At 42.4% G+C, this 23,057-nt stretch overlaps 1 protein-coding gene across 1 annotated transcript; it reads left to right on the top strand.

Moving 5' to 3' along the window:
- The first annotated feature begins 12,462 nt into the window (after positions 1-12,462).
- Positions 12,463-18,982, top strand: LOC125888109 (gastrula zinc finger protein XlCGF57.1-like). Its single transcript, XM_049575326.1, has 3 exons — positions 12,463-12,656; positions 14,442-15,909; positions 16,275-18,982. Exons 1-3 carry the CDS (start codon positions 12,587-12,589, stop codon positions 16,285-16,287), a joined length of 1,551 nt encoding a protein of 516 aa, XP_049431283.1. The 5' UTR covers positions 12,463-12,586; the 3' UTR covers positions 16,288-18,982.
- The last annotated feature ends 4,075 nt before the right edge of the window (positions 18,983-23,057 follow it).

Below are 23,057 nucleotides of genomic sequence, written 5' to 3'. Positions count from 1 at the left end.
TATACCTTCCTAGTACACCTGCCTCAGTACCCCCACTCAGTACACCTGCCTCAGTTCACCTGTCTCAGTACACCTGTTCAGTACCCCCACTCAGTACACTTGTCTCAGTATACCTCTCAGTTCCCCCACTCAGTACACCTGTCTCAGTACACTTGTTTCAGTTCACCTGTTCAGTACCCCCACTCAGTACACCTGTCTCAGTACACTTGTCTCAGTTCACCTGTTCAGTACCCCCACTCAGTACACCTGCCTCAGTACGTCTGTCTCAGTTCCCCCACTCAGTACACCTGTCTCATTTCACCTGTCTCAGTACACCTGTTCAGTACCCCTCACTCAGTACACCTGTCTCAGTACACCTGCCTCAGTATACCTGCCTCAGTACCCCCACTCAGTTCACCTGCCTCAGTTCACCTGCCTCAGTACACCTGTCTCAGTACCCCCACTCAGTTCACCTGCCTCAGTACACCTGTCTCAGTACACTTGTCTCAGTACCCCCACTCAGTTCACCTGCCTCAGTACACCTGTCTCAGTACACTTGTCTCAGTACACCTGTCTCAGTACACTTGTCTCAGTACCCCCACTCAGTTCACCTGCCTCAGTTCACCTGCCTCAGTTCACCTGCCTCAGTACACCTGTCTCAGTACACTTGTCTCAGTACCCCCACTCAGTTCACCTGCCTCAGTGCACCTGTCTCAGTACACTTGTCTCAATACCCCCACTCAGTTAACCTTCCTCAGAACACCTGTCTCAGTACCCCCACTCAGTTAACCTTCCTCAGTACACCTGTCTCAGTACACCTGTCTCAGTACCCCCACTCAGTACACCTGTCTCAGTACCCTCACTCAGTACACCTGTCTCAGTACACCTGTCTCAGTACCCCCACTAAGTACACCTGTCTCAGTACCCTCACTCAGTACACCTGTCTCAGTACACCTGTCTCAGTAACCTCACTCAGTACACCTGTCTCAGTACACCTGTCTCAGTACCCCCACTAAGTACACCTGTCTCAGTACCCCCACTCAGTTCAAGTGCCTCAGTACACCTGTCTCAGTACACCTCACTCAGTACACCTGTCTCAGTACACCTGCCTCAGTACACCTGTCTCAGTACCCCCACTCAGTTCACCTGCCTCAATACCCCCACTCAGTACACCTGTCTCAGTACACCTGTCTCAGTACACCCACTCAGTACACCTGCCTCAATACCCCCACTCAGTACACCTGCCTCAGTACACCTGTCTCAGTACACCTGCCTCAATACCCCCACTCAGTACACCTGTCTCAGTACACCTGTCTCAGTACACCCACTCAGTACACCTGCCTCAATACCCCCACTCAGTACACCTGTCTCAGTACACCTACCTCAGTGCACCTGCCTCATGTTTACAATGATTTTATATTATTTATCTTCATCATTACTGTGTGTGTAGTCCCTCCAGCGTGTTCTGGGGCGGCCCCGAGGTCTCCTCCCAGTTGGACATGCCCGAAACACCTCCCAAGGGAGGCGTCTGGAAGGCATCCTTACCAGATGCCCGAACCACCTCAACTGGCTCCTCTCGATGTGGAGGAGCAGCGGCTCTACTCCGAGTCCCTCCCGAATGTCTGAGCTCCTCACCCTATCCTTAAGGCTGAGCCCAGCCACCCTGCGGAGGAAACTCATTTTGGCCGCTTGTACTCGCGATCTCATTCTTTCGGTCACTACCCAGAGCTCGTGAACGTAGATCGTTGGAACGTAGATCGACCGGTAAATTGAGAGCTTCATTTTCTGGCTAAGCTCCCTCTTCACCACAACGGACCGGTTAAGCGCCTGCATCACTGCTGACGCCGCCCCAATCCGCCTGTCAATCTCCCGCTCCATCCTACCCTCACTCGTGAACAAGATCCCGAGATACTACGAGATACTGAGGAAGGACCTCCCCCCTGACCTGGAGTGGGCAATCCACCCTTTTCCGGCTGAGGACCATGGCCTCAGACTTGGAGGTGCTGATTCTCATCCCAGCCGCTTCACACTCTGCTGCGAACTGCCCCAGTGAGAGCTGGAAGTCACAGTTCAATGGAGCTAGGAGGACCACGTCATCCGCAAAAAGCAGGGACGAGATCCTCCCATCACCGAACCTGACACCCTCCACCGCTCGGCTGCGCCCAGAAATTCTGCCCATGAAGGTTATGAACAGAACCGGTGACAAAGGGCAGCCCTGGCGGAGTCCAACCCTCACTGGGAACAGGTCCGACTTACTGCCAGCCACGCGAACCAGACTCATGCTCCTTTGGTACAGGGACTGGATGGCCCTTAGCAAGGGGCCACCAACCACATACTCCTGGAGCACCCCCCACAGGATGCCCCTGGGGACATAGTCGTAAGCCTTCTCCAAATCCACAAAACACATGTTGTGTCAATAGAAAAAGTTAAAGATAATGTGGTGGGTGCAAAAGTGTTGGAAGCCAGACAGTTGAAAACAACCAGAAATGGAGAGAAATGCGACAGCCTGTCTGTATTGATTAAATTTGATGAGCCTAGGTTGCTGAGAAAAGTGTATATAGGATATGAGGTACAAGGTGAGACCATATATTCCTCCACCACTGCGATGCTTCAAGTGTCAAAAGTATGGTCATGTAGCGGTAAGTTGCAAAGGCCAACAAAGAAGAAGTGCAGGTGAGCACAAGTACGGCAAATGTGAAGAAGGGGCTAAGCTAAAGTGTTGCAGCTGTGGAGGGGAGCATAGTTCTGCTTATCGAGGATGTGAAATGAGCAAGACAGTTGCTGAGGTGCAGAGAGTTAAAATCTCCCAGGGGATTTCATATGCAGAGGCAGCAAAAAAAGTAAAGACAGTGCAGACAGTTGCCTCTAAACCAGTGGGAGTAGAGAGTAACAGCAGACCTTGTGGAGGATGTGTTAAACCAGACATGAAGGAGGATACGCTGATTGTGGGCAAAAATGAATTTGTGTTGTTTATGGTTGAGGTTAATTGTTCGGCACAAGCAAGCAGGAAAACGGAAAAGATTAAGATTATTGTGAGAGCAGCTGAGAAATATCTTGGACTTGAGGGGATAAGCTGGGAAGCAGTGGAGGAAATGTTAGCTGGGGAAACATCTAACTCTCAGACATGGGCTGGTGGATCTTCATGGTCTTAATTATTTTACAGTGGAATGCAGTCTCATCTCTAATGGACAAGAATTTGAAAAGTTTGTATCAAACTTATCAGACAGACCTCATGTGATATGTATTCAAGCAACATGGTTAAAACTACAGTGGGATTTTGTTATGTATGGTTACACTGCAATAAGAAATGATGGGGAAACCAGGAAAGGTGGAGGAGTGGCAACATTTAAGTTTCAAGTTTATTCACACGTCAACAAAAAGTACAGCTGCACACACATTTGTGAGGAATGGGTTGAATTATAATCTAATTAAAATAGGAAAGGAACAAGAATCCATTGTAATTAAGGTATGAACAGAAAAGAGCAGCTTAACAATATTAAAATTACTATAACCCATGTAATAGACTGAGTACTGATATATTGAATGATGCAAGTGGGCTGATACAAGGGAAAGTAGTATGGTGTGAGGACTTTAATGCTCACAGTACATTATGGGGGAGCAATAATACAGATGCAAATGGGTCAGTAATAGAGGAGTTTATAGATAATATGGGTTTGGTGTGTATACATCTTTTACGGAGTGGTCTGCTGGGGCAGCAGCATCTTGGCTGCAGATAGGAAGAGACTGGACAAGCTGATCAAGAAGGCCAGCTCTGTCGTGGGATGCTCTCTGGATCTCTGTGCAGGTGGTGGGAGAAAGGAGGACGACAGCCAAGCTGTCATCCCTGAGGAGGAGGAGGAGATAAAAGCTGTGGAGAGCTCCTTCAGCGATAGACTGATTCACCCAAAGTGTGTGAAGGAACGCTATTGCAGGTCCTTCGTGCCTGCTGCTGTCAGGCTACATAACCAGCACTGCTCACAGTAGACTGCACCATGGACACTTTATTGACACTTTATTGACACCACAGCTGTCTGCTGTTTTGCACATACAGTAACTTCCACTAGATGTGCTCCCTTTATCCACTGCTCATTTTTTGCTCATTTTCATTCACTGCTGCTGATTATTATCCATTTCCTATTATTTTCATTATTATTATTATTATTATTATTATTATTATTATTATTGTTATTGTTATTTATCGCCGTCTCTTGTATTTTTGTACTTATTTGCATGCCTAGTTATTTAAGTTTTCTAAGTTTAATTTTGAAATCTTTAATCTGACTTTTTCCCCTTGACTGCTGTAACACTGGAATTTCTCAATGATGGGATCAGTAAAGGTGTATCTTATCTTATCTTATCTTATCTTATCTTATCTTATCTTAAATGATGGAAAGGGCACAAGGTAGAATAGTTCACAGAACACAAGTGTAATTGATCTGACACTCACATCCACCATAATTGCAGGTGTTAGTATTTGGGAAGTGTTAAACCGGTCAACAGTAGACAGTGATCATTATTCAATAATGTTCAAGATTGGAATAGAAATACACCAAGATGGGGGAGCAAGAACACCAAGATGGATAAAGCAGATTGGGATGCATTCCAAATATTAAGTAAAGCCAGGTGTGTTAAATTACTGGAAGAGAATGTAACAAATGTAGAGGAAATGAACTGGAAATTGATAACAGCACTGATACAGACAGCAGAAGAAACTATTCCGAAGAGTAGAGGAAGTAAACAAGGAAAGAGTGTGCCGTGGTGGAATGACAATTGTAGAAAAGCAATAAAAATGAGAAATAGAGCAATTAGACAATTAAATCTCACCACACATTAGACACATTGATCCAATACAAAAGAGTACAAGCATTAGTTCCAAAAACAATAAGATCAGCAAAACAGACATACTAGAGACAATACTGCAATAATACTGGGAAAGAAACACAGTTGGCAGATGTATGGGGAATGATTAGGAAAATGAATGGGATTAAAAAGTAACTTTGACATACCAGTGATGCATAGCGATAACATGACAGCAATAAGTACTGTAGAAAAGCTCCTAGTGAAGACGTTTGTGAAGGTTCACAGCTCAGATAATTTATCTATAAAAGCTAAGCAGTGTAGAGATAATACCCATACACAAAATATAGGAATTACAGAAAGAAGGGCATCATCAGGAGAAGACCTAGATTTACCATTCACTCGATTTGAAATGAAGAGAGCAATATTAAATGCATGACAAAAGTCACCAGGGAAAGATGGTGTATGCTACAGTATGTTAGCTCATATGACAGACAGTGTGCTTGAAGCAGTGTTAAGACTGTTTAATAAAATATGGGACACAGGTAATCTCCCATCAATATGGAAGGAATCAGTTATATTACCTACACTAAAACCAGGTAAAGGCTCATCAAATCCCTCTAGTTACAGACCCATCTCTCTAACATCGCAGTTAGGGAAAACTTTGGAAAGAATGGTGACAGAGAGACAAACACACTTTTTAGAGAATAAAAAACTATTGTCAAATTATCAAAGTGGATTTCGTAGGGGAAGAGGGATGTTGGATAGTGTCTTATGTCTAGAATCAGAAATAAGGAAAGCTCAGACCAAATGGTGATTGCTGTATTTTTTTGATATTGAGAAAGCGTACAATATGTTATGGAAAGAGGCACTACTCATCAAACTCAATAAATTAGGTGTGAATGGGAAACTGTACAACTGGGTATCAGAGTTCATGTATGGGAGAACAATAGAAGTTAAACTATCGGTTGCAAAGACACAAGGAATATGTTTTTCCAGACATCATAAAGAGATCTCCTTGAAACTGTATGGCCAAACAATTGAGCAGGTCAGGGTCATTAGATTACTAGGTATGTGGCTGGATGAAAAGTTGACTTGGAAGTATCACATTGATAAAATAAGGGATAAGACAAGTCAACAATCTCTTAAGATGCTTGTCAGGAAGAGACTGGGGAGCAACCAGAGTATCACTGTTAAATATATATCAGACTATTATGAGAACAACACTAGACTATGGGTGTATAGGGTATTTATCAGCAGCAGAAAGTCATCTTAAAAAGTTGGATGTACAGCAGGCACAGGGACTGAGGATATGCAGTGGAGCATTTAAATCCTCTCCAGCAGCAGCCATACAAGTGGAAATGGGGGAACAACCTTTACGGATCAGAAGAATGAAACTTATGTTAGCATACTGGGTCAGTCTTTAAGGGCATAGCATTTCCCACCCTGCTAAAGCCATCCTGGAGGACTGTTGGGAACATAATGACTCTAATTTTATGAGCTTTGGATGGATAGGGAACATAAAGGCAGGACCAGCAGGTTTAGGTCATATACAATTCAGTCCAACAATCCCTTATTCACATACTTCTCCCTGGCTATTTGTAGAACCATCAGAAAACCTAGAAATACAGCAACAACTGAAGAAAAGAAGTAAGCAAGTCTCTCCTGGGAGGGTAGCTCAGGGTTATCTGGAATAACACTTCTCAGACAAAACAGTGATTTTCACTGATGGGTCAAAAGACCCTGATACTGGACGAACAGGAGCTGCAGTTTTCATTACATATCAAGAAAAGAACCACAGATCATTTATCAGTATATGCAGTGGAGTTTTCAGATATTAGATTAGGTTTGGAGTGGATAGAAGAAAACAACCATAACAACACACTAATAGTATCAGACAGCTGGGCAGCACTTACTTATCTCATAATTGAAATACACAATCTACTGTACAGAATACACAAGAGAGGTCTGATGGTCTGCTTTATTTGGGTTCCTGCCCATGTAGGAATAGAATGAAATGAAGGGGTTGAAATTCTGGCCAAACAATCACTTAAATCACACACTGTAAATGCAGAAATTCTGCTAAGTAGGGCAGAGGGTAAATCAGTAATTAAGAAACATGCGAGAAAAGTATGGCAAGAACACTGGGACATCCAAGACACGGGAAGACACTTATATAATATACAGAAACAGGTTGGGTTGGGAAGAAGGATGGGCAGGGGCCGGATGGAAGAGGCAGTCATCACACAACTTAGGATAGGGCACACAGGACTGAATAATACACTACAAAAAATAGGTAAACACCCTGATGGCAAATGTAATCACTGTGGTCAGTCTGAATCTGTCCAGCATGTTGTGTAGAGCATATGAGGAGGAAAGAAGGGCACTGATAACAGCAGCAGAGAAGGCCAAGATATGTTTATCTCAAGGCAATTGAATCGAACGCAACTGGACTTGGTTTTGTTTGGAACCTGCTCGGAATAGAGTCAAATAATATACTCAAACATCTAATCATGTATCTAAAAGATACAAGGCTGATGGAGAGGAATTAATTTCCCTTTTTTTTTTTGTTTTGTTTGTCTGCAAATCTACTGTCCCCCACTCCAGTCCAGCAGGTGGCGGTAATGCACCTTTAAGTTGGTTGCCAACCGCCATAAAAACTCCATAGAAGAACAAGAAGAAGAAGGAAGTGATAGTGTGTCGACGGAGGCGCATCAGTGGGTATCGCGTGAGTTGGAGAGTGGTAGGATTGAAAATTGTTTGGCGGGTTGCATAAACTGTACTTTGACTGTATCATCATGTCAACTACCTCAGATGGTTTCAGTGAGAATGAAATGGAGTGGATGATATCCAGATCTACAAGACAGAAAAGGGCGGCTAGAGAGAGGAATAGGAAAGAACGGGAGTTAAGCTAGTCAGATGGCAGTGAAGTCGAACCCACTAAGAGGAAAAAATCAAGACACAGTCCTCAGAAGCAGGACCAACATGATCAAACAAACGACTGGAAGGTAGTGATTGAGTTTAATCAAGACGGAGGGCATTACCACCCGATAAAGCTTACTAAAGCAATCGAAGATGAGATTGGTAAAATCAAGTTCGCGAAGTTTATGAAAAATAAACGAGTAATGATACATGCAAACAGCAAGCAACAACAAGAGAAAATTCTCGGCATGTCTACCTTGCTTGGAGAGAGAATGAAGGCTCACGTACCCGGGGACTTAGCAAGTGTTCGAGGTGTCATTTCTGGAATACCTTTAAGTATGACTATGGAAGACATCAAAAAAGAAATTAAAGGTGGTAAAGTGATTAAGGCCTCAAGAATCAAAAATAAAAGGGATGGAGTACTGAAAGATACCACGGCTGTGATACTTCAGTTTGAGAAAGTTCTCCCCAGATCAGTGTAAATGGGTTACATAAATTTCAATGTAAGGGAGTATATCCCAAAACCCCTCAGGTGCTTTGCTTGTCAAAGAATGGGGCACATTGCCAAACAGTGTAATGGAAAACTTAGATGTGCAAGATGTGGAGGACAGCATGAGCATGGAAAATGTGGAAAAAGACGCTAAAGTTAAATGTTGTGATTGTGGTGGAGATCACAGTGCAGCATACGAAGGCTGTGTGGTGCAAAAAGAAGCCAAAGAAGCTCAGAGGGTTAAGATAACGGAAAAGGTATCATATGCAGAAGCACTCAAGAAAGTCAGAGTGGAGGGAACACACCAAGTCATTGTAAGTGAGCAGGCTCAAAGAAAAGTACTGCAAGATAAAGCCCATACAAGAGAAAGCCAGGTGCAGAACCCTGTACAGAGTGTCTGCAGTCACAAATGTAAGACTGGAGAAAACACCATAGCTATCAACAAAATCCAGTTTGTGGCCTTTATCTGCCATACCATTAATGTAGCCACTCAAATGACGAGGAAAAGTGATAAAATCAAAACTATTGTGGAGGCAGCAGGAAAGTTCCTTGAAATGAAAGATCTAAAAGCTGACCAAATCCATGCTCTATTGTCAACGGATGAATCAGTTGGAAATGTACAAACTGTCAGTTAAAACATTAATTATGGTCCTCCTTATTCTCCAATGGAATGCAAGGAGACTTATAGCTAATGGTCAAGAACTCAAAAAATATATTTACTCTCTAGAAACTGTCCCAGATATAATATGTATTCAGGAAACCTGGCTGAGACCTCACTTAGATTTTATAATCCCTGGATTCAGTTCAGTTAAGCATGATAGAGCCAATAATCAGAATGGTGGAGGGTGTGCTACATTTATTAAAGATGGGTTAGCTTATAGAGAGATTGCTTCACCTAATGATATTGAGTGTGTAATTCTTGAGATATGCAGTGGAAGAATTAAGGGAAATATTAAGGTAATAAATTTCTATAATCCATGTAAAAATCTGGATGTAGAAGTGTTAAAAGAAGTGGCTGGAAGTCCACACAGAGGAGAAATATGGTGTGGAGATTTCAATGCACATAATACTTTATGGGGCAGCAATCACACAGACAGTAATGGTTCTATAATAGAAGACATTTTAGATGAAAGATCACTTGTATGTCTTAATGATGGACAAGGGACAAGATTCGATGTAAATAGAGGTACATTTTCATGTATAGATCTCACGCTAGTGTCTGACTCTTTAGTTAATGCTTGTGAATGGAATGTTAGGAATGACTCTCTGGTAGGTAGTGATCATTTTCCAATACTAATTAAAATGAACAAAGAGGTATCTAAACAAGAGGGTTGCACATTTACAAGATGGTGCTTTGATAAAGCTGACTGGAAGAAATTTAAACACTGTTGTGAAGCCTCAGTAGGCTCTATTAGTCTTGAAGGAGATATTGAGGACTATGCAAAACAGGTAACAGACCATATTCTAGATGCTGCAAATCTGACTGTTGCTAAGAAAACAACAGGGAGTAGGAGGAGGGTAGTTCCTTGGTGGAATGAGGAATGCAGTAAAGCCATTAAAGAGAGAAACAGAGCTTTTAGAAAGCTAATGAAAAACATCATACAAGAGAACCTTATACTTGGGAAAACAATTATTGCCACTCATAGTGGTGATCATCTTGATGATCTACACAGGAAAAAGAGAGAGCAGGTTCTTAGGGAACATAAAAACATCTGGGAGAAAAAAGAGAATTGTAGTTCAACATTAGATGTGGAGTTCACAATGAAAGAACTTAAAACAACCTTACAAGGCACAGGAAATACGGCTCCAGGACAGGATCAGATTTGTTATGCAATGCTCCAACAGCTTCCTGAAGTAACGTTACAGATAATATTGAATCTTTTTAATAAAATATGGAGAGAGGGACAGATACCCAGGAGCTGGAAGGAGGCAGTAATACTGCCATTCAGCAAACCGGGGAAAGATCCTGGAAACCCAAACAATTACAGACCTATTGCGTTAACATCTCACATTTGCAAATGGATGGAGAAAGTCACTGTAAATAGATTAGTGTTTTTTCTGGAGAAGAAAGGGCTGCTAAATAATAATCAGTGTGGTTTCAGAAAAGGGCGCTCAACAGTGGATGCCTTAGTAAGAGTGAGCAATGAAATTGAAAAGACTTTTAAAATGAAAGAGGTAATGGTTATTGTGTTTTTTGACATTGAGAAGGCTTATGACTCAATGTGGAGAGATGGTCTTCTTATAAAACTAAATCAAATGGGTATTGGTGGAAGAGTCTTTAATTGGATAATGAATTTCTTAGCAGGCAGAAAAATCAAAGTTAAAGTAGGAACAGCATTATCTCAAGATTTAGAGGTAAAAAATGGTATTCCCCAGGGAAGTGCCATTAATCCACTTTTGTTTAATATCATGATTAATGATATTTTTTCAAAACTAAATGGGAGTATTAATTCAGCCCTTTATGCGGATGATGGTACCATATGGATGAGAAGCAGAAATGTGACGCATGTTATCAGGAATATTGCAAGCGCTATACAGGAAGTGGAGAGGTGGTCATATGAGTGGGGGTTCAAACTTTCAGTCAGTAAATCCTGCTACATGATAATAACAAATAAATGGAAGGTTAATAATGTAAACTTAACACTGTATGGAGTTTAAATACCTTGGCCTTTGGTTGGACAATAAACACACATGGAAAACCCATATACAGCATTTAGAAACAAAATGTAAAAAAGAAATAAATCTTTTACGAGCTGTTGCTGGATGCTACTGGGGGGCAGACAAACAAGCTCTAATGGACATATATAAAGCACTGATGAGGTCAGCAACAGACTATGGTTGTATAATATATGGAGCAGCAGCAAAAACTACTCTACAAAAAATAGACAGATTACAATACAGGACTTTAAGAATATGCACAGGACTCATGAAAACAACACCAATTAATGCAGTCCTAATAGAGGCAGGAGAAACACCACTGGAGATGAGGAGGGACAAATTTTCACTAACATACTGGGTTAAACTGAAAGGAAATGGTGATGAAAACCCCTCAACTAATACATTAAAACCGTGTTGGAAATACTCTACATTTCAGAGAAGAGGCTTTGGATGGGAGATAGGAGATAAGGTGAAACAGTTTGGCATGGAGAACTTGGAGTTTACAAAAGCTAATCCTACAAGTAATGTTCCTCCATGGCTGTACCCAGAAACAAAAGTTGACATGAGCATTCTAGAAAAGAAAAGAGAATGGCGCTTGACAGAAACTGGAGTTAAAACAAATGTATATTTGAGACAAAAATATTATAGATAGGAAAAATATTCACAGATGGCTCTAAAAATGAACATGAGTGTGTGGGTATTGGTGTTTTCATTCCAGAATTCAATGTATATATCTCTAAGAGAATTTCAAATCAATTGTCAGTTTACACAGCAGAGGTGGTGGCTGTCATTGTATGCCTGCAGTGGGTGGAGGAGGTCAGACCAGATCGGGTGGTGGTGTGCACAGATTCAGCAGCAACTTTAGAAAGTATACAGTCAACTAAATCAGACAGAGAAGATTTACTAATAGAACTACAACATAGCCTATTAAGGCTTCACCGGGGTGGTGTGGATGTACAGTTCTGCTGGGTACCAGCACACGAGGGGGTGAAAGGGAATGAGACGGCTGACAAGTTAGCAAAAGCATCACTAAGAAAAGAAATTACAATACCTATTCAGCTAGGTAAAGGAGAAGGAAAAACAATAATCAAGAAAAAAGGAATTGAAAAATGGCAGGAAAAGTGGGATGAGGATCAGAAAGGAAGAGGATTTCATAAAATACAGAAGTCAGTAATAACTAAGATCTACAGAGAGAGGAACAGGAGGGAGGAAATCCTCATTTCACGTCTTAGAGTAGGACACACTGGACTGAATGACACCATGTGGTTACTGGGGAAAAGGATAGATGATTGTGTGATATGTGCAGCGTAAAGGAAAATGTAGAACATGTGTTGCTTCAATGTATGAAGTATAAAATAAAAAGGAAAAGATTTGAAGAAAAAATTAAAGAGGCAGGTAGGGAGCCTAAATGGAATTCTGGGAACAGAAGGAGAGGGAGAAGAGATAAGGAAGGGGAGGAGGGCGCTGCTTGTGTTCCTAAGGGACACAGGGCTGGCAGCTAAAATATAAAAATAGGTAAGTGACATGATGATGCACACTCTTGTACAGTAGGTGGCGGTATGCACCTAAAAGTTGTTTGCGACCCGCCATTAAAAAAAGAGAAGAAGAAGAAGAAGAAGCGACAGTTGTTATTTATGCCGGTTTGACCGTGTTTAGTTCGGTTAGCAGAGCGAATTAACGTCCACTTATCTAAATAACGTCAGAAAAACAAACCATCAGAGTTAATTAACCGGAGCAGAGATGGACCGACACCAGAAACTGCTGCCTGACGTCACGGACGCGGGTTTAAACCCGAGAGGAATAAGAAAAGGTTTGTTTTCCTTTTGCTAAATGTTGCTAAGCTAACGTTAACCGGTTAGCTGATTAGCCGCAGCTAGCTTCAGTTTGACTGTGTGTTTACTCAAGTTACAGGTTTTTTTTACTTTATATTACTACTACTGTGTTTAATACCGCAGTACAGATACTGCACTACTCATCCTAGAGTCAGCGGTCTCCTGTCCTCTGTCAGATAATGTCCTGTCCTCTGTCAGATAATGTCCCGCTCTAGTTTGGAGAACGTGAGACAGCGTCTCCTGTCCTCTGTCAGATAATGTCCTGCTCTAGTTTGGAGAACGTGAGACAGTGTCTCCTGTCCTCTGTCAGATAATGTCCCGCTCTAGTTTGGAGAACGTGAGACAGCAGTCTCCTGTCCTCTGTCAGATAATGTCCCGCTCTAGTTTGGAGAACGTGAGACAGTGTCTCCTGTCCTCTGTCAGATAATGTCCCGCTCTAGTTTGGAGAACGTGAGACAGCGGTCTCCTGTCCTCTGTCAGATAATGTCCTGTCCTCTGTCAGATAATGTCCTGCTCTAGTTTGGAGAATGTGAGACAGCGGTTTCCTGTCCTCTGTCAGATAATGTCCCGCTCCAGTTTGGAGGACGTGAGACAGCGTCTCCTGTCCTCTGTCAGATAATGTCCTGTCCTCTGTCAGATAATGTCCCGCTCTAGTTTGGAGGACGTGAGACAGCGGTCTCCTGTCCTCTGTCAGATAATGTCCTGTCCTCTGTCAGATAATGTCCCGTTCTAGTTTGGAGAATGTGAGACAGTGTCTCCTGTCCTCTGTCAGATAATGTCCTGTCCTCTGTCAGATAACGTCCCGCTCTAGTTTGGAGAATGTGAGACAGTGTCTCCTGTCCTCTGTCAGATAATGTCCTGTCCTCTGTCAGATAATGTCCTGCTCTAGTTTGGAGGACGTGAGACAGCATCTCCTGTCCTCTGTCAGATAATGTCCCACTCTAGTTTGGAGAATGTGAGACAGTGTCTCCTGTCCTCTGTCAGATAATGTCCTGTCCTCTGTCAGATAATGTCCTGCTCTAGTTTGGAGGACGTGAGACAGCATCTCCTGTCCTCTGTCAGATAATGTCCCGCTCTAGTTTGGAGAACGTGAGACAGCGTCTCCTGTCCTCTGTCAGATAATGTCCCGCTCTAGTTTGGAGAACGTGAGACAGTGTCTCCTGTCCTCTGTCAGATAATGTCCCGCTCTAGTTTGGAGGACGTGACACAGTGTCTCCTGTCCTCTGTCAGATAATGTCCCGCTCTAGTTTGGAGGACGTGACACAGTGTCTCCTGTCCTCTGTCAGATAATGTCCTGTCCTCTGTCAGATAATGTCCCGCTCTAGTTTGGAGAATGTGAGACAGTGTCTCCTGTCCTCTGTCAGATAATGTCCCGCTCTAGTTTGGAGGACGTGACACAGTGTCTCCTGTCCTCTGTCAGATAATGTCCTGTCCTCTGTCAGATAATGTCCTGCTCTAGTTTGGAGGACGTGACACAGTGTCTCCTGTCCTCTGTCAGATAATGTCCTGTCCTCTGTCAGATAATGTCCCGCTCTAGTTTGGAGAATGTGAGACAGTGTCTCCTGTCCTCTGTCAGATAATGTCCCGCTCTAGTTGGGAGAATGTGAGACAGTGTCTCCTGTCCTCTGTCAGATAATGTCCTGCTCTAGTTGGGAGAACATGAGACAGCGGTCTCCTGTCCTCTGTAAATCACGTGTCATGTCCACGTCCTCCTTCTGTGGTAAAACATCCTAAATAAATAAATAATTCAATTTTACTTTCAGGTGGTGTGGTGAAAGAGGAGCAGCAGGAGTGGAGCTGCTGTGTGGACCAGGAGGACCCAGAGCCCCCACACATTAAAGAGGAAGAGGAGGGAGAGCAGCTTCACCAGCTGGAGGAGGCTGATATCACCAAGTTACCATTCACTCCTGTCCCTGTGAAGAGTGAAGATGATGAAAAGAAACCTCTGTCTTCCCAGATTCATCAAACAGAGGCTGATGGAGAGAACTGTGAAGGACCAGAACCAATCAGGAACTCAGATCCAGACCCAGATTTAGAACCAGAGACTGAAGACAGGTGTGGAGACTCATCTGGGGCGGAGACTGATGACAGTGATGATTGGACAGAGAGCAGAGAAGCTCCTGTCAGTGATTCATCATGTAGAGCTGGAGAGAAACCGTTCATCTGCTCTGAGTGTGGGAACACATTTGGTCGTAAGGACAATCTGCAGCAACACATGAAAACTCATACTGGAGAGAAACCGTTCAGCTGCTCTGAGTGTGGGAAAAGATTTTGCACAAAAGCAAAGTTGAAGATTCACATGAGAACTCATACTGGAAAGAAACCATTCAGCTGCTCCGTCTGTAAGAAATGTTTCACACAGAGAGGGAATTTACAGACACACATGAAGAATCACTCAGGAGAGAAACCGTTCAGCTGCTCCATTTGTGATAAAAAATATGTGTGTAAAGCTGATCTAATGAGACACATGAAAACTCATACAGGAGAGAAACCATTTGTTTGCTCAGTTTGTACTAAAACATTTATGGACAGAACAAACCTGACGCAGCACATGAGTGTTCACACAGGAGAGAAAAGATTCCGCTGCAGTTTTTGTCACCAAAGATTCATTTGGTATAATCAGCTGCAAAGACATAAATGTGCTGGTCCCCAGTTGTCACAGTGTCATCAGACTCAAACTGAGGAGGATAGAGGGGCGGAGCCTCAAGCCAGCAGGTCAGGAGCTGATGGAGAGCACTGTGGAGGACCAGAACCAACCAGGATCTCAGATCCAGATTTACAACCAGACACTGAAGACAAGACTGGAGACTCATCTGAAGCGGAGACTGATGACGGTGATGATTGGACGGAGAGCAAAGAAGCTCAGTCAGGTTTAAAGTCTCCTATCGGTGATTCATCGTGTAGAGTAGGAGAGAAACCGTTCAGCTGCTCTGAATGTGGGAACAGATTTGGCCGGCAGATAGATCTGAAGATACACAGGAGATGCAGTCATCCACGAGAGAAACCATTTAGCTGCTCTGTTTGTCAGAAAAGTTTCACAGAGAAATGGCATTTACAGAGACACGAGAGAATTCACTCAGGAGACAAAAGATACAGCTGCTCTGTTTGTCTACAGAAGTTCACGTGGCATTGTGAGCTGAAAAAGCATCCATGTGAAGGACCGAAACCCGCCAGGAGCCGAGTCCTGCTGCCACGTCCCCCCACTGATCAGCCCGTACTATTTGTGTACCTGTAGGTAGTCAGTACTTCTGCTGATATGAGTGAGGTACTGAGAGCTAATATCAGACTCATGTGTTTATGATGACATGGGATTCATGTTTGTATATTTAGACTGAACTTTACAGAGTTCTTGATCGACTGTGTTGAGATGATGTCTCATGTTCAGTGTGACTGACTCTGTATTAACTTCAACTTCTCTTAGATATTGGCCTGCACAATATTAATAATAATTACACATAATTTGTAATAAAAGATTCACTCAGGAACAGAAACATTTTAGGACTGAAAAATACTCTGCTACAGCAATACAGATTAAAAATGAAACATGTTAAGTGATCAATCAGTAAATCTTTATTTATAAAGCACTCTTCATACAGGGATGTAGCATAAAGTGCTTTACATGGTCAAAAAGGAACGCATGAGCCATCTGCACCGGGAGCTGATCACAGCCCATGGCTACCAGGACGCCGACACGGAAACCACCCCGATACGGGCAGACAGATGAGCCCACACCACCACCATAAGGGCAGAGTGCAGACCCCCCACCCAACCCAGCCAAAGCAACCCATGAGGCAGCGCCTCATGGGTTATAATAATATAATAATAATATAAGTATAATATTGAACCCTAAACAATAGATAGGACATAAAAATAACAATTAAAACATCAGTAGAAGACTAAGAATGGCAATATAATATCAATGAAAGACTGAGAATGACATTAAAATATTGGTAACGGACTAAAAATGACATTTTAACATCAGTAAAAGACTAAGAATGGCATTAAAACCTAAGTAAAAGTCTTGATGACAATCAAACATCAACAGACTAAGAAAATATTAGTTAAAGCCTCAAATAAATAGGTAGGTCTTGAGCCTGATCTTAAAAATATCAACATTCTCTGCAGCCCTCAGGTCCTCTGGCAGGCTATTCCACAAACAGGGGCCATAATACTGAAAAGGTGCCTCACCGTGAGTACCTGTTCTAACTTTAGGATTAATTAAGAGGCCAGTGCTGGAGGACCTCAGGGTCTGCGAGGGTTCGTAGGGTGTAAGCAAGCCAAGACCATTAAGACATTTAAAAAACATTAAAAGAACCTTAAAAATCAATCCTGAAACATACGGGGAGCTAGTGCAGTGATTTTAAAAGAGGTGTAGTGTGAGCCTGACTTCTGGTCTTTGTCAGTACACATGCAGCTGAGTTCTGTAAAAGTTGTAGGCCTGAGATACTTTTTTGGGAATACCAGAAAGCAGGGCATTACAGTAATCAATACGACTGGAAATAAAAGCATGCGTCAGCGTCTCCTTGTTACATGCTTAATGTGAGGAATAAGAGTAACCTCAGAGTCAAAAATGACGCCCAGGATTTTAACTAACCGATGATTAAAACTTCAGTTTTGTCCTGGTTAGTTGTAAAAAGTTTTCTGTCATTCAGGATTTGATGTCCAAGATACAGTTAAAAAGGGCATCAACTGGCCCTGTGTCATCAGGGGACATGGAGATGTACAACTGTGTATTATGAGCTTAACTGTGGAAGTTAATACCATGTCTCCTGATGACACAACCAATTGGGAGCATGTACAAATAAAAAAGCAGGGGACCTGAAATTGAGCCTTCGGGCACACCACATTTAATTTCAAGGATCTCTGAGGAGTATGTATCCATTCTTACCAAAAATGTTCTATCTGTGAGATAGGAAGGGAACGAAATAAGAACAGTACCAGAGAGGCTGACCAGCTTTAAGAGTCTGTTTAAAAGAATAGGGTGATCTACTGTGTCGAAAGCAGTGCTTAGATCCAGTAGCACCAGGACTGATAATTTGTGTGAGTCCAAGTTACACCTGAGATCACTGACAATCTTCAGTAGGGCTGTCTCTGTACTGTGATTCATCCTAAATCCAGATTGGTATTTTGCTAAGATGTTATTATTATGTTAAAAATCATAAAGATGAATAAAACAAGTTAAATGTTTTTACTTAGAAAAGGTAAGTTGGATACTGCTCTGTAGTTGTTAAGAACATTAGGGTCCAAATTCCAAATTCTATGAAGCCAGAAGAAAGTAATCAATTAACTAAACTCCATAACTGCCTTAAAGACATAAAAACTTGGATGAGCACCAATTTCCTGATGTTAAATTCAGACAAAACTGAAGTTATTGTTCTTGGCCCCAAACAACTCAGAGACTCTTTATCTGATGACATAGTTTCTCTAGATGGCATTGCTCTGGCCTCTAGCACTACCGTAAGAAACCTCGGAGTAATATTTGATCAAGATTTGTCTTTTAATTCTCATTTAAAACAAACCTCATGGACTGCATTTTTTCATCTGCGTAATATTGTGAAAATTAGGCCTATCCTGACCCGAAAAGATGCAGAAAAATTGGTCCACGCTTTTGTTACCTCTAGGCTGGATTACTGTAACTCTCTATTATCAGGTAGCTCTAGTAAGTCCTTAAAAACTCTCCAGCTAATTCAGAATGCAGCAGCACGTGTACTAACAGGAACTAAGAAACGAGATCATATTTCTCCTGTTTTAGCTTCTCTGCACTGGCTCCCTGTAAAATCCAGAATTGAATTTAAAATCCTACTGTTAACTTATAAAGCTCTAAATGGTCAAGCTCCGTCATATCTTAGAGAGCTCATAGTGCCTTATTATCCCACCAGAACACTGCGCTCTGAGAACGCAGGGTTACTCGTGGTCCCTAAAGTCTCCAAAGTAGATCAGGAGCCAGAGCCTTCAGCTATCAGGCTCCTCTCCTGTGGAATCATCTTCCTGTTACGGTCCGGGAGGCAGACACCGTCTCCACATTTAAGACTAGACTTAAGACTTTCCTCTTTGATAAAGCTTATAGTTAGGGCTGGCTCAGGCTTGCCCTGTACCAGCCCCTAGTTAGGCTGACTTAGGCCTAGTCTGCTGGAGGACCCCCCTATAATACACCGGGCACCTTCTCTCCTTCTCTCTCTCTCTCTCTCTCTCTCTCTCTCTCGTATCCTATTACTGCATCTTGCTAACTCGGCCATTCTGGATGTCACTAACTCGGCTTCTTCTCCGGAGCCTTTGTGCTCCACTGTCTCTCAGATTAACTCATATCACAGCGGTGCCTGGACAGCGTGACGTGTGTGGTTGTGCTGCTGCCGTGGTCCTGCCAGATGCCTCCTGCTGCTGCTGCCATCATTAGTCATTAGTCATACTTCTACTGTTATTATACACATATTATTATATTATTGTCACACTGTATACTGCCAGGTATTAATATATTATTATTAATTATAATATTATTACTTTCATTAATGTTGTTGTAAGCTACTGTCATTACCTGCATCTCTCTCTCTCTGTCTCTCTCTCTCTCTCTCTCTCTCTCTCTCTGTCTCTCTCTCATTGTGTCATGTGGATTACTGTTAATTTATTATGCTGATCTGTTCTGTACGACATCTATTGCACGTCTGTCCGTCCTGGAAGAGGGATCCCTCCTCAGTTGCTCTTCTGAGGTTTCTACCGTTTTTTCCCCGTTAAAGGGTTTTTTGGGGAGTTTTTCCTGATCAGCTGTGAGGGTCATAAGGACAGAGGGATGTCGTATGCTGTAAAGCCCTGTGAGGCAAATTGTGATTTGTGATATTGGGCTTTATAAATAAAAATGACTGATTGATTGAAATTGATCTTCTTAAAAAGGGGTCTCACCACTGCCGTTTTAACGGCAGCAGGGAAAATACCCATTTGCAGAGAACAATTCACAATGTTTAAAAGCTCATCTTCAAAAAATCTGTAAAATGTTTCATAAAGTGATGTAGGAATTGGGTCTAAAAGACAAGTTGTCGGTTTCACTTGGGACAAAACTGTCCAGTGTTTCCTCAGGTCAAAACAAGCATTCAAATGTGTTTACTGTATTCTGATGGGATAAAATATCAGATCTGATGACATCAATTTTACCTCTAAAGTGGTCTGCAAAGTCTTCACAAAGACAATTTGTTGAAGTACTTTGGAACTTGTTAGGGTTGATTAAATGATGGATTGTGGAGAAGAGGACTCTGGGATTATTTTTATGGTTAGTGATTATTTTGGCAAAGTAGGTGTTTCTTGCACGTCTGAGTGAATTATTGTATATTGTAATGGAATATTTGATTTAATTGTTGATTTGTTTTTTCTCCATCTCTTTTCTCTTATCCTGCAATCTCTCTTCAGTTTTTTGATTTCCTTGTTTCTTCACGGGGTTATCAGCCTAGTTTGTGCCATCTTTGTTGTTAGTGGAGCGACTGAATTGAGGCTTGACTTCAGTTTACTGTTAAAATTAGGGATGTTCCTATCCGATCCTCAGTTCAAGTATCGGCACCGATCATGTTATTTTTACAAAATTGGAATCTGTAATAAAAACGAGAGGATTGGAATCAAAACAATAAAAATATTCAGGTTTTTCATCTATGTTGTTCATTGTTGCCGCCGCTTTCCAATGTATGATCCTGTATATTTTATAAATATATTTTTATATATATATATATTTTATAAATATATTTTTTTTTATAAGACAGTGGTTATCACCTGATGGCTTGCTCACCTCCAGACACTGAGGTACCTCCAGACACACCCTCCGGTGCTATCACCAGTGGGATGGCTTGATCAGCTGAGCTCAGGTAGACCGGCCCCTACATTATGCCGCTCCTGGCATTATGGTGAGAGATGAGCCAGAAGTCCTACCACGGCATTTTACACCGCTCAAAGTCCGCGACATAGGTTTGCTTCCCTGTGATATATCATACATCCTGCCACCGGCCTCACCTCAGAGATTCCGCCACGGATATCAAGGGATCCTGCGGAGCCTCCACGCCCGAAACAACACCGGAGCATTATGGCATTCACCCACGGTCCTGTGAGTTGGCAAAAGGCGGGGGTTACTTTCCGTTTCATTATTCCTTATTTGGAACCTTTTGGCCGGGTTGATTTATTGTTTTGAAACTGAACTGAGTCAGAGCCAGAGTTGGGTATAACGCGTTACAAAGTAACAAAAAGTAATCAAAGTACTCTAACGCATTAGAGTACTTTGATTACTTTTTGCAGTAACAAGTAACCTAACGTATTAGTTTGCTGTTTGAGTAATCAGATACTTCAGTACATTTTCAAACAAGACTTCAGTTACTTCCATTACTTTTAGAACGCTGGTCCTTCAGCTCCGAAACAGCAACAGCTGTTGTTTGGTTCTAATAACAGAGATAACGTTAAACCTATCAGTCTGAAAGAAGCCACGGAGCTTGTGGCTCGCTACGTGGTCGGAGAAATGCTGCTGTTGTCTACGGTGGAGTCTAAATAGGTGGAGTAGGACTCACTGACAGAGAGGTCAGACTCAGGACTTGCATTATGCCTGGTACACGCTACACGCTGCTACTCACCAATTATCCTCGGTCATCTTTCACGGCGTGTGTGATGTCATTGGGTTATTCTTGTCCTATTTTTATTACTTTACTATTATTTGAGTCGCTGTGTGTGTTCATGTGCCAGCCGACATGTTGTTGTAGTCACCTAAAAGCGTCAGCAGATGGCAGGAGCTACATTTGAAGTGCCATGCGTAAACTGTCAAGCTACTGTATCTTCCACAGGAAGTTCTGACAAATGTTTCACAATAAAAGCCTATTTAGAAAATGGAGGGATTCTCTCAGCTGTGGTTATAAGGGCATTTAATTTGAAAGGAATTCAGGAAGTGTTGAGTTTGAAATGACGGTGCGATGTGTTAACTTTACAAAGACAACGGAGGGGATAAAAAGTGAATATACAGTGGTGGAAAAAAGTTTTCGGACACCCTTAAAATTTTACACAATCTCAAATATTATCATGAAATATTTGTGGAAAAATCTTTTTTGTGTTTCAAAAGGTGTGGCTGCATTAGACAGATACAAACAAATACAAATTATATTTTTTGTCAACAAATAACAGAGAATGTGTTCAAAACTGAACAAAAAATAAATAAACCATCACATCATCAAATTAATATTTAGTAGTTCTGCCATTGGCACGTAGTAGAGCTCTAATCCTGGCTGGCATGTTCCCCACGAGCCTTTCACACTGTTGAGGGGTAATCTTGTCCCATTCTTCTTGAATTACTGCTTTTAATTCTTCTAAATTCTTTGGTTTATGCTTTGAAACAGACCTTTTCATAATCCACCACAGATTTTCAATGGGGCTCATGTCCGGGGATTGAGCTGGCCACTCTAAGACCTGGATACTGTGCTCCTGCAGCCAAGTTCTGCTGGCCTTGGATGTGTGGCAAGGGGCATTATCTTGTTGAAACATCCAGTTTTTACCTTGACAGAACAGTGCACGCGCAGAAGGGAGCATGTGGGTTTGGAGAATGGTACAATACTTGGTAGAGTTCAATGTGCCATCACAGACAGTGAGATGACCAACACCAGCAGCACTCATGCATCCCCAAACCATGATACTGCCTCCACCATGCTTGACAGTAGGTACTGTACATGCTGGAGATAATGCTTCGCCTGGCCTTCTGCGTTCCCTCACATTAGTAGGAGGAAGATAAAGCTGGAAACTGGACTCATCTGGCCACAAAATCTTCTTCCAATTCCTGGCTGTCCAGTTCTTGTGTGGCTGGGCCCAACGACGCCGGGCTAACCTCTGTCTCTCATTGATCAGGGGCTTCTTGATAGCCTTGTAGGACCTTAAGCCATGATCTAAAAGTCGGCCACGTACAGTGCGGGTGGAACACTGGACACCAGTTTGGTTTGACCACTGCTGCTGAAGCTCCTGTGATGTCATTCGGCGGTTTTGCCTGCACATGCGGATCAGGATGCGGTCATTTCTTGCTGAAGAAACCCTTGATCCCAGATCTTGGTTTGTCTTCCAAGCTGTTGGTTCGTCTGTATTTCGGCAGAGTGTATCCAACTGCTGAAGGACTGCATCTGCACTTCCTGGCTATCTGGCGGCAGCTGTACCCTTCCTGGCTGAGAATCTTTATCTTCAGGCGTGTTTCCTGCGTTAGGTTCCTTGTTTTAGCCATTTTTGTGTCTGAAGAACTTTCAAATGTGCTGGCTTCATGTAGACACGAAGCTTGGCAACAAAAATTTTGTCTTTAATAAACAGAACGACCTTCATCACTGGTACCAAAATGACCCAATACTCAAAATTTCTTATGCATTTTTATGGAACCAATCAATTTTAAGTTT

The sequence above is a fragment of the Epinephelus fuscoguttatus genome, linkage group LG1 (assembly GCF_011397635.1).
Source record: "Epinephelus fuscoguttatus linkage group LG1, E.fuscoguttatus.final_Chr_v1".
In the NCBI taxonomy this organism is placed as follows: domain Eukaryota; kingdom Metazoa; phylum Chordata; class Actinopteri; order Perciformes; family Serranidae; genus Epinephelus; species Epinephelus fuscoguttatus.
The sequence above is the reverse complement of the archived record's forward strand: the minus strand, read 5'-3'. Positions and strand labels throughout refer to the sequence as shown.

What these genes read in the sequence shown, in the direction of transcription:
- LOC125888109 (XM_049575326.1), top strand. Translation starts at nt 12,587, where the DNA reads ATGGACCGACACCAGAAACTGCTGCCTGACGTCACGGACGCGGGTTTA. An exon ending in CCCGAGAGGAATAAGAAAAG is followed by an intron (nt 12,657 to 14,441) that starts GTTTGTTTTCCT and finishes TTTTACTTTCAG; the next exon opens with GTGGTGTGGTGAAAGAGGAG.